The sequence below is a fragment of the Papilio machaon genome, chromosome 19, assembly GCF_912999745.1.
Source record: "Papilio machaon chromosome 19, ilPapMach1.1, whole genome shotgun sequence".
Classification (NCBI taxonomy): domain Eukaryota; kingdom Metazoa; phylum Arthropoda; class Insecta; order Lepidoptera; family Papilionidae; genus Papilio; species Papilio machaon.
The window spans coordinates 6127878-6139351 of NC_060004.1; the positions used below are offsets into that span (position 1 = coordinate 6127878).

Consider the following 11474-nt stretch of genomic DNA (forward strand, 5'->3'; position numbering starts at 1 on the left):
CTTCAACGGTATAAAAATATCAACAATCTTAGTTTTGGTTGATAACATTAAAAATTATATATTTATGTATGTACGAAGGTAATTAAAAAACAAAAGGTTTATCGAGTTAAGCATCGTAAGGCGCGGGCCGGGCGGGTATTCGACAAGTTTATTAAAGTTTAAAGAGCCGGGTGGTGCCTTACTCAAGCTGATCTCACGAACGAGCTTAATTACGAAGCTCCCAAAGCTCCCGCAACGTGCGTTACACGTACTAACGCAGTAAGATACAGAAAGGCATGGAGAAGACAGTGATTTTAATTATTTAGAAACCAAAGAGGGTTTAGGAGATATTGCCGCAATAGTAATTATTCTATTTCAAATGAAAACATGAATTATATTTTGTTGCGTTTAGAACATATTTCAGAAAAAGAGAACATCTAATTTTTTGCTTTTAAAAAAAATTAAAGTTGAGGTTTTATTTTATTATTTATGTACTTATCCTATAATTATCATCACTTAAAAAGTATTTTCGTTGAATAAATTGTCTTCGCAATGAGATTAAAAAATTATGAGATTCGTATACAGGGTTATTGGATTAAAAAAATATATAACTCGACGACTCCACGGTTTCCTGTGCCGCACCGCCCACCTGTTACGGGCCGCGGGTCTGTAGTAAGCTGTAGCAGCGATAAAAAGCCCCGCGAGCTACTGCCATCCTCACTCACGACCGAGCTTTCGATTGCGCTGCCTAAAGTTCACCACCAGCCACATCTCACAACTGACTAGTGACGCTATTTTACAGGTAAGTGTTAGCTAAATGTTATTTAAGTTTTCAAATTTTAATTAAAAAATCGTTTTTAAACTTCGTTTCGTTCTAAAATGTGTTATTGTTTTTATTTCATTATAATTGTTAATTTCGCAAATGACGATTTTAATAGTTTAATTTGGTATTATTTATTACGTCACATATTAATAATAATAAATATATAGTTATAATTATGAAGTAGTAAATAATTAAAACGTCAATATAGTTTCCAAAATTTAATTAATTTGTTATGAAATAAAAGATATAGAAATACAGAATAAAACTAGTTTTTCTAAAGAAAATAAGATCTTTCGCAGTTTGATAGATAAATTTGGAAGTTGGAAAACCGATTTTAATATACTTTTTTATTTATAATAGAAAACATGTTTTATATTACAATATTTATTTAGTTATAGGGTGTTCCAATTTAATAAATGACATTTGATGTCCAATACTTTTAACTTCAAAGTAAAGGTGACATGCTTAAAAACTCGATAAAATGAATGAATCGTTACGGACTTCAGACAAATGTGTGTCAAATTTAGTTATTATTAACAATCGATGTTTTAGTCGACTTTTTTGTAACATCTTGAATTTTTTTTTTAATAATAGATGACTAACACAACATTGTAACGACAATCCATGGTCATAATTAAAATTAAAATGTATTATTTTAAGCAATTGTGCAGTTCTGACTATAAAAATTAATATTTTTTTACGCCTTTCGTTACAAGGTTACGTTGTTTGAGCCAGCTATAATAATATTCGTTTTATTTACTCGACTGACAGGACGATAATTTTTCACGGGTTACGTCCATTATATTGACTCTTTGTACCTAAACAGCTTTACCAATTTTGAAGAGTGGCGCTATTTATTATTACTGGCAGTGTAGAAAAACGGTTTTTAAAATCTTTAATTAACGGAGCTAAAATTAACAACATTTGTTATATAATTTATTATGCTTATTTTATATAAGTAACCATATAAAAACTATAATAAAACATTGTTTAAAAATATCTTCTGCGCTTTATATCTTGATCGTTGAAGTCTATTGCTCAAGAAATCGTCCTTTACAAAATCAATATAAAAAACAACCTGAACAGTGTAATTGTGAATTTACAAAGATGATGTTTTATTTCATGAAAACAATCATTTTCGTCATCATCTTTCAGCCCTTTTTCACTATGGAAGTTTGGCAAATTATGTACACTTTTCCTAATATCTCTATCAGCTATCATAACTGGATTCACTCCCTTTTTAAGCATGTTTTCTCTCCGTAGCTATATTACATTCAATCTCATTATATTCTTGATTATGTACCTTTTTTTTTATATCATGAGGCCACAAACGAGCAAACGGCCACCTGAATACGCCTAAAAATCGATCGCTGCATAGACATCGGCAATTACAGATGCATTGCCTACCTTTAATCGACAGAGGAGGGGACAAACAGAAAAAGTATATATCATCTTACTATGCGTCCGATCCTCCAGCAAATTTACTTGTCCTTCCCATCCTTTCCTTTAAGGGTAGGAAGGGATCGTGGACTAAAATTAGGCCTCCGGAAATTTTCTCTCCACGTGATATGTTCATGCAACGCCAACGTTGTTTCCTCAATTTTTCTATCACTACTGGCGCTACTTTCAGACTTTCTCTAACGAGGGTGAACAATAAGAACTCTTTTGTTTACAGTTTTATAGTACTCTTTATTAAGAAACTATTTCTGTTTCAGATTTGACTTTTGGCGTATTAATTTTAAAACTTTTAAATACGAAATGTTACATGATTTTTTTAATTTGTTTTTTTTTTTTGTATTTGTAAAGCCATCTGTAAGAAAACTATAAAACGAAAAGATGTTGCCATATAATATCCTATATTAATAATCTACGCATTTAAAATATAATTATATCTTATAAATTTTGACAAGAAAGCTTCGTAAGCCCTCCTTAATGACCGCTTTTTAGCCGACTTCAAAAAGAAGGAGGTTATCAATTCGACTGTATTTTTTTTATGTGTGTTACCGCGAAACTCCACCCCTGGTGGTCCGATTTTGATAAAAAATATTTTAATCGAAAGGAAGTGCTTGCAGATGGGTCCCATTTTTTTTTTTACTTGTATACTCATTCTTAGTTTTTGCCATCTTAATACGCATCTCAGTAACATCCCAACATACAATATTCTTCTATTAAAAACTAACTTACTTTTAATTTTATGAATATCCATAATCCCTTTATTATTTTGTGATCCGCATTTTGTTTATATCTATGTTGATGATAGAAAATTTGATATATATTAAAAAAATATCAAACGGTAAATGTCACGAACATTTGTTTGTTCAACTTTCGACAAACAAAATATTTGATTTTTCAATTAATCTAGGATTGACTAAAATGTCAATATGAATTCGGTACAAAAACATCAAGCAATAATGGAGAGGTTAATGTTGAAGAAATTAGATTTATTTATATAAATCAAAGATTTATTCTTTGACATGAAGGTTTCTTATGGTTTCCCCTTTTACCTTAATTACTTATCTATATACTCTATCAATCAATTACAGAATAATAAGAGAAATCAAATTATAAGGTAAAGGGTTGTTTATACAAAAGATGAACCAAACAATGTGATGAAAGGATTCAAACATTTTCTTACTAAAATATTGTCCTTTTGAAAGAAATCGAAGTCGTTGAATTGAAATCTTTTTTTCATTGTAATCTTTAATACCAACTACAAAAGCATAGAAAGGACTTAAATAAAAACTAATAATAAAAAATTATTTTTAATTGATTCAAACTTTTAACAACAATAAGTCGAAAATCGAACCCAGAAATACTAAACATTATAAAGTAAAAATAATAATAAACAAGTTATGAAAGTACCTACGTATTTTTCTTCTTAACAATTGACATATTACGTTCTCGTAAAAATTTTTACGATGTGTGTAAATCTTACGCTTCTATAAATGTAAATTAGAGACTTTAATTGAATCACGAATAAAATTTTAACAGCGAGTTAAATGTTTTTAATTAACATTTAATTTGGGAGCGAGCTCTCATTGTCTTTAAAATAGGGGTATGTTTTACATCGCCTTGTGTATAAAACTTAACATATATATGAAAACTTGTTAAAACTTAGCATATATATGAAAACTTATTTAAACGTTGGCTAGATTTACTTGGGTTTCTATTCTGGAAACAATAGTAGATAAACATATTGTCTTGATCACCTTTTCATTATATGTGGAGTCGGTTTAACAGGTTTTTAAATGAATATAAATGTAAAAACAGTACATATTTCTTGAATATATAATATAGTGTTTAAATACTATATCATCATCATCATCAACCTGCCCTTATCCCTATGGAGGGTAGGCACAGTATGTACTACTCCTCCATACATCTCTATTAGCCGTCATATCTGAATTTACCCCCTTCTTACGCATAGCCTCTTTCACACAATCCATTCATACTTTCTTTGGTCTTCCTCTACCTTTATAGCATTCAATGTCTTTACTTTTTTGTTTATGAATAATTACTATAGTTACTTTAGTTAATAGCAGATAATTTTCACGTACACATGTTTAATAAGATGCAATTATAGTCAAAGGTTACGCTAGTAATATTAATATCTAATAGTCAAATCTGTATTAAATTGTAACTCAACAGTATTATGAAACTGTTTAATATGTCAACAAGCATATTCTAATTTCGCGGTTTGAATTTTAAACGTTAAGTGTGACCAACTCAAAGGCGCGAATTCAAAACGCGTCGGATATTATTTTCACGCATGGCAACACTTTAACGAGAAACGGAACGTGCAAGATGGCGGCCACGTAAATTCCCACCAATGTTAAACTTTTAGTTTCTTTGTATAAGGCCGCAACTAAAAGTTTGTGCCGAGTTGTTTATTTAATTCTTGAAATGTTTCGGTAATTTTCTCGAGCTTTTTGAATTTACTACAATTTATTTTGAAATTGTTGTCGTATTTTTAAAAAATCCTGTAAATTGGTTGTCGTTTTTTGGGAAAAAAATATTAAAAAGTACGTAACTATACGGAAGACCTGTGCAAAGTTTTTCCTATGGCTATAGAAGGTTCTATTTTCAGAAACATGAACGTAAACGCTAGTACACTAGTAGATGTGGAAATAAAGATTGGCTGCAACAACAGTGATAGCCATTACAGCGAGCGTATTGTACAGAGCGCTGTGTGCAAATCAAGCGAATCTAGTGATGTGACCCTTAGTAATGTACAATACATATCGATTTATTATTTGAATAGATATTTCATATTTGGAATTAGATTTGGAGGAACATTTTTTTAAATCATTACAACTAAGCTAGCTTGAGTAAGGATAGGAGTAGATTTACGACAATAATCGAGTATATTTGAATCCACGACCACGATTGGATGTCTATACCTGATATGATACTTTGATCATTAGGCTGTTGGAGCGTAAAATTTCTAAACTTATATACGAATAATATAGAAAACCAAAATTATAAAGAACAGATTGCTTATATGTTACAAAACTATAAACGAAAATAATTGCCGTACCTTTAAAAACTGTAAATTGGTTGTTGTTTTTGGAAATCAAATTTGTAAAAGTACGTAACTATACGGACCAATGTTAACCAAATACATTTGTATGAAATTACCGGTATATGTAAACCAATAAAACTAACGATTCCTCGAGAGAAATTTCTCTGGGGACTATTATGACGGCGGCTACTTCATATTTGGCTGATTCTCAATTACCATCAATTTTTTTCACTATCGATATCGATCACAGAATTAACAATATCGATACATCATCCCAACCCTAACCGCACGATGAACGCTGCACGTTTTTACCTCAAGGATTTATTGAAAGGTTAAGAAAAAATATGCTATACGGGTGGTCTAAAAATTTAACGCGCTTCTAATAAATTAAAAACAATATTAAAAAGAAACATAACGGTAAAAACTGTTAAAATATATTAGTCTATATGTGTATACAGTCTATAGTTTTACAGTAACATTGATACTTAGTAGTAGGTAGTAGAGCGTCGATGGCTCAGGGGTTAAGCACTTGACTTGCTATCTGCAGGTCCTGGGTTCGAATCCCGCCATGTACCAATGTGTTTTTCGATTTTCGATTTACATATGTACGTTTATCCGACGTTCTTACGGTGAAGGAAAACATCGTGGTGTAACGAAGAAATCTGAGAAGAAATTCAAAAATATGTGTGAAGTCAACCAACGCGCACTTGCCCAGCGTGGTTGACTATGGCCTAGTTACCCCTAATTTGGGGTAAGCTCCGAGCCCCTCAGTGGGGACGTATAGTGAGCTGATGATGATGATGATGATTAGTAGTAGGTAGGTAGCTAGTTTTTTTTTATAGGGCGGCGCTATGCCGCCCGCTCGTTCCTCTAACATATTTTTTGGTCAGGAAAGGACCTTGGGTGCAATCATTCTTTATTTCTTTATTAAAATGGTAGCTAGTTATTAGAAACTAGCTATTATTCATTACTTCGTCCGTGCGGAATTACAAAAAAAATCTAGTAACAAATATAGCCTATGTCACCCTTGGATAGTATAGCTTACCAATAGTGAAAGACTTTTTTAAATCGATTCAATAATTTTGGATCCTATTCAATGCAAACAAACAATCACATCTATCCCTTTTATAACATAAGTATGGATTACCAAAGATAGATATAAGCTTAATTAAAACTTTATTATACTAAAATATCCCTCAATTCGACTTCAAAAGACGATAAATTATATTATGGAGAATTTAAAAAAATATAATAAAATAGATAAAGATCCCGTGGGCGCTGACGTCTCGGGCAATTTTCATTTTGATTTATGAAACAATATAGTGGCACGATATACCGCTTAGCAGATAGCTGCGGTTCGAAAGTAGACTGGTTACATTATTAAATGCATTTTGTAATCTTTATAAACGTCCGCGCTGAATAAAAAAAACTTTATTAATAGCCTATGTGTTTTTCCAGATTATGCTCTACATCTAAGTCAAATATCATTAAGATCCGTTGAGCCGTTCTGGAGATACCTTCAAACAAACAGCCTATGTTTATTACTAGCTTTTTTAAGTCCGCGCTGTCGTAACTACTTAGAATTCACTTTGCCGACGTTTAAAAGGTAAAATGTATAATTTTTTTTAATATTTGAAGTTATTCTAAAATGTAATGATTCTAGTAACTATTCAAACTAAAATCTAGACTTGTGCTAGGTTATCTTATTAATATTAGAAATGCGAAAGTTTAGATGGTTGTTTGTTAGAAGGTATCTCCGGAACAGGTCAACGTAACTTGATGAAATTTATCACATAGTCTGGCAGAACACATAGGCTACTTATTAACTTTCTTTTTAAATTCCGCGCGGACAAAACGCAGGCAAAAAATATAGTTCATAATGATCGAAAAACGGTAATCAAACACAAGTCTGCGTCTTACATCACTAAGTATTGGCGCTTCAAATGTGTCGCAATTTAATATTAATTCAGATAACTTTACGATTATAAAACAACAGTTCCCTGATAGGAGAGATTAACAATACATTAACTAATTAGGTAAATGCCATTATAAATGCGTAGTAACTTAACTAAAATTGTATTTTACAACACATTGTCGATGGTATCGAGAGCTGAGCAAACATGGCCGCGCACAAACGTTTGTCCGGCCTTAAATATCTCAAGTGATCACCTCATTACTTAATTGAGAGTGGACAGCAATGAAGAGCTTTGGTATGTGTAGGATGAACATTTAAGTTTAAAATTATTAAAGGTGTCCTTAGTACATCAGCTCACTTCCCCACTGAGTTGAGTCAGAGGTGAACTATTCTACATCTATTTGATTTAAAATTAACACATTTTAGCTTTGCAATTGAACTTCAGAGTTGAACTCTATTTAAACTACGTCAATGTAATTTGGGGTGCAAAATTAGTTATGCAGTCAAACTTCGATCCCGAAAGGTTTTATTTTAACTGCAAGTTACATGCAGAAGTATGTCTCATTCGAATCGAAAATAAAAATAATGTAAACAAAGGAACATCAAATTCTATACATGGCGGCCATTATGATAATTGATTTACGCTACAATTTAAAAGCCCTACATACTGTTATCTCTTTTTTTGTTAAAGAAAATGAGAGGGATGACTATATGTTTTATACAGTGAGACTACTATTCAGAAACCAACCAGTGATTTTCTTTTTTAGTTTACTTATGTTTTTAGTTTTTTTAACAGTCCATAGATTGGTACGATATAAATTAATATTAAATTAGGGCTGTTACAGAGATGAGTAGGATGCACTTTTTTAATGCAATTTCTCGATTTTAATCCATTTTTCATATCTTAATCCATTTCGAGAACTTTGTGAACACGCTAGCTCCCACATAAGTTTTGTTTTAATTTATATAAATCATAGATTTAAAGCTCAAGTGCAATATCTTGATTTAAAAACTAACACCCGTGATGCTTCAATATTCAGAGTTGCGGTGATGATAGCCAACCTAGTAAATATAGTTGCACTTTAATAAGAGGAAAAAGAAGATCTTAAATAAGAGGCAGTATTCATCTTAAATCAGACGAAACCGTATTTATGTAACCTTATAAACTTGTATATACTAAGTGTAAAGTTAGGACTTTAATATAGTCACGTGTATATTTTCTTGTGAAATTTTAAGTTCCAAAAACTTTGTCATACGACTGTTAGAGCTAGTTTGCTTCTTAAGAAATTTATTGTTAAAATTTGCCAAACTATCAAATTACTTTTATTTGTAAGTACTTAAAGATTTAAGATTTTTTACTAAGTTCTTAATATAAAGGTACCAAATTGAATCGTATGCAAATTAACTGATGTAGTTTTACTACTAATGATTGCTATTATAAGTAACTAGCTGTCACCGGTGACTCCGTCCGCGCGAATTAAAAAAAAGCTTAATTAGTAGCCTACGCGTTCTTCCAGATTATGTTCTATATCTATGCCAAATTACATCCATTGAGCCGTTCTGCAGATACCTTCTAACAAACATTCATCCATCCATCCATCCATACTTCCAAACATTCGCATTTATAATATTAGTAAGATTATACGTTTATTTACGTTTGTACTTCATCCTTATGGGATGTTATCAAAGCAGGTATCAATTACATTTATATATCTTAGGATCAATTATTGGGTTCGGTCATAAAATAAAGCAATAATAATGACAAAGCGAAATAGTTCTGGATTGGTAACTTCTATTTTTGAATTCATTTTTGCCCCGTTTTCTCTTTTGCTGTATGTAACATATAGATTTCAAATTTCTACTCCCACATATTTAAGTTCAAACGAAGTCCGACCATTTAATAATGTAAACAGCTGTCAAATAAAACATCGATTTGATAATTATAAAGTGATCAAGAGATCAGCTAGCTATCACTGATATCGATAACTTTGTAATGAAATCGATATCGCGCTAGAAGTGTGTCAGGCACATCCTTATTTCATGCAAAAGGTCATTCTAGTACGGTATCGCAACTGACCTTTATAAGCTTATGCAAAATTTTATCGAAATTCTTTCATTAGTTGTAACTAGCTTTTACCCGCGACTCCGTCCGCGCGGAATAAAAAATAGAAAACGGGGAAAAATTATCCTATGTCCGTTTCTTGGTTCTAAGCTACCTGCCCACCAATTTTCAGTCAAATCGATTCAGCCGTTCTTGAGTTATAAACGGTGTAACTAACACGACTTTCTTTTATATATATAGATACTAGCTGTCACCCGCGACTCTTAATCCGCGACTTTTAATATAGTTATAAATCGTTTTAAACAAAGTCGCCTTTTGTGCTAAGTAAATAGTAATCCTAACAGGAATTAGCTTGAGCGCCGGTCGAGACCGTATCTTTTGCCTCTATTTAGTTTGATTATAGTTATATATTTTTTTTAAATTTTTGTGTTTATGTGTATGGAAATAAATGGCTTTATTACTATTATTATAGTTACAGAAATCATGCCTTGAGTAGAAGGCTCAATCTAACAACCAGTTCTTTATTTTAAAGAACCGGACTAGTTATCTATCTAATATATAAAATTCTCGTGTCACAGTTTTCGTTCCCGTACTCCTCCGAAACGGCTTGACCGATTCTCATGAAATTTTGTGAGCATATTCAGTAGGTCTGAGAATCGGCCAACATCTATTTTTCATAACCCCCCCCCCATTTTTTAACTGCGCGCGGACGGAGTCGCGGGCGACGGCTAGTATTATATAAAAATAGTATACTAGCGGCTGTGGAACCCCATGATTCAAGCAACCAGTGATAAAGGCTACAGAGACAGGAACCTCCTCACTTTGTGCTCGGTTTCTAAATTAATTGCCTTTTGTATCAGACCCTTAATCCAACTGCTATTATTATAAAATATAATATTTGTTCCGTTCTCGTATAGGAGATCAATGCCTATTTAGTATTTCTTATTTCCGCGCGCACGACGTCTCGAATAACGTATAGTACTAGTATTGTATAAAAAATTGTTCACCATCTGCAGAGGTTTATAATTCCAAATGCTAGAGTTATTTTTTATTAAGTACGTGACATAAAAACCGAATACTTTATCAATTTACAGCGAGAATGCGTCTCCTATTCCCCGCCATGTTGTTCCTGTCGGTCATATTGCTGTGTGCTGCGCAAGCGCAGTACCCGCGCCCTCGTCGCCCCGAGCGCTTCGATACCGCAGAGCAGATCTCCAATTATCTCAAGGAACTGCAGGAGTACTACTCCGTGCATGGCAGGGGCAGGTACACTACGATTCAAACTTGATACCTGCTTGAAATACCGTAAGAGATGCACGCGTAGCACAGTTAGGTACCGACGGCATTGCCTACCATAAATTTGAATAATACTTATAAAATTATGTTAGAAATTAAAGTAACGAACTAATGGACGTTATATTTATACGTGAAAAACATTACCTTCAGACAGGAAAGAGCAAAGAGAAGTGTTAAGTAATAGGAATTCGCAAAATTGTTGTATGCTCCTTTTTTAATTGCAGTAATAGGTTGAAAGCTAGGAAGCTGCAACTATATTTCGCTAAGTTAGCGATGTCACAGCCCATAGACAACTGTCATTATTTAATTGAATAACTCTATGTTTCAGATACGGAAAACGTCAAATGCATATAGCAGATGCATCCGTTATCTTCAGGGAAAGTCCGTTTTTCGAAAACGCCATGAATGAAGGCCTCTTCAAGAACCTCGGCTATAAGTAAAATAACAAACATCGACTAAACAATATATATATAACCTAAGATGATGCCAAAATATGTCTATCCTTCCTGATTATTTCACGTTATCTGTATAAGTTAATATTATTTGTTATAATGCAGCATAAAGTTAATTTTATTTTTATTTTAATTTGATGCTACAGTACACAATCCCCGAAATAAGATTCAGGCTGGGTGATATTATTTCGGGGATCAAATTAAGTCATAGATAAATATCTAAATTAAAATTAATGTAGTGTATTAAATGGTATTAAGAAATGTATAACTGTTTCGTCGTTAGTTTTATTTTATAACAAGCTGTCGTCCGCGACTACCGCGCGGAATTTAAAAAAAAACTTAATTAGTGGACTATGTGTTCTTCCAAACTATGTTCTACATTTATGCCAAATGTCATCGAAATCCGTTGAACCGTTCTTGAGTTA

The 11474-nt window shown here is 32.4% G+C and overlaps 1 protein-coding gene across 1 annotated transcript; it reads left to right on the forward strand.

The window, feature by feature from the left end:
- The first annotated feature begins 703 nt into the window (after nucleotides 1–703).
- LOC106709524 (pro-neuropeptide Y) lies at nucleotides 704–11234 on the forward strand. The gene is made up of 3 exons (XM_014501345.2): nucleotides 704–781; nucleotides 10396–10567; nucleotides 10926–11234. Exons 2-3 carry the CDS (start codon nucleotides 10401–10403, stop codon nucleotides 11035–11037), a joined length of 279 nt encoding a protein of 92 aa, XP_014356831.1. The 5' UTR covers nucleotides 704–781; nucleotides 10396–10400; the 3' UTR covers nucleotides 11038–11234.
- Nucleotides 11235–11474: the final 240 nt, after the last annotated feature.

What these genes read in the sequence shown, in the direction of transcription:
- LOC106709524 (XM_014501345.2), top strand. Translation starts at nt 10,401, where the DNA reads ATGCGTCTCCTATTCCCCGCCATGTTGTTCCTGTCGGTCATATTGCTG. An exon ending in TCCGTGCATGGCAGGGGCAG is followed by an intron (nt 10,568 to 10,925) that starts GTACACTACGAT and finishes TCTATGTTTCAG; the next exon opens with ATACGGAAAACGTCAAATGC.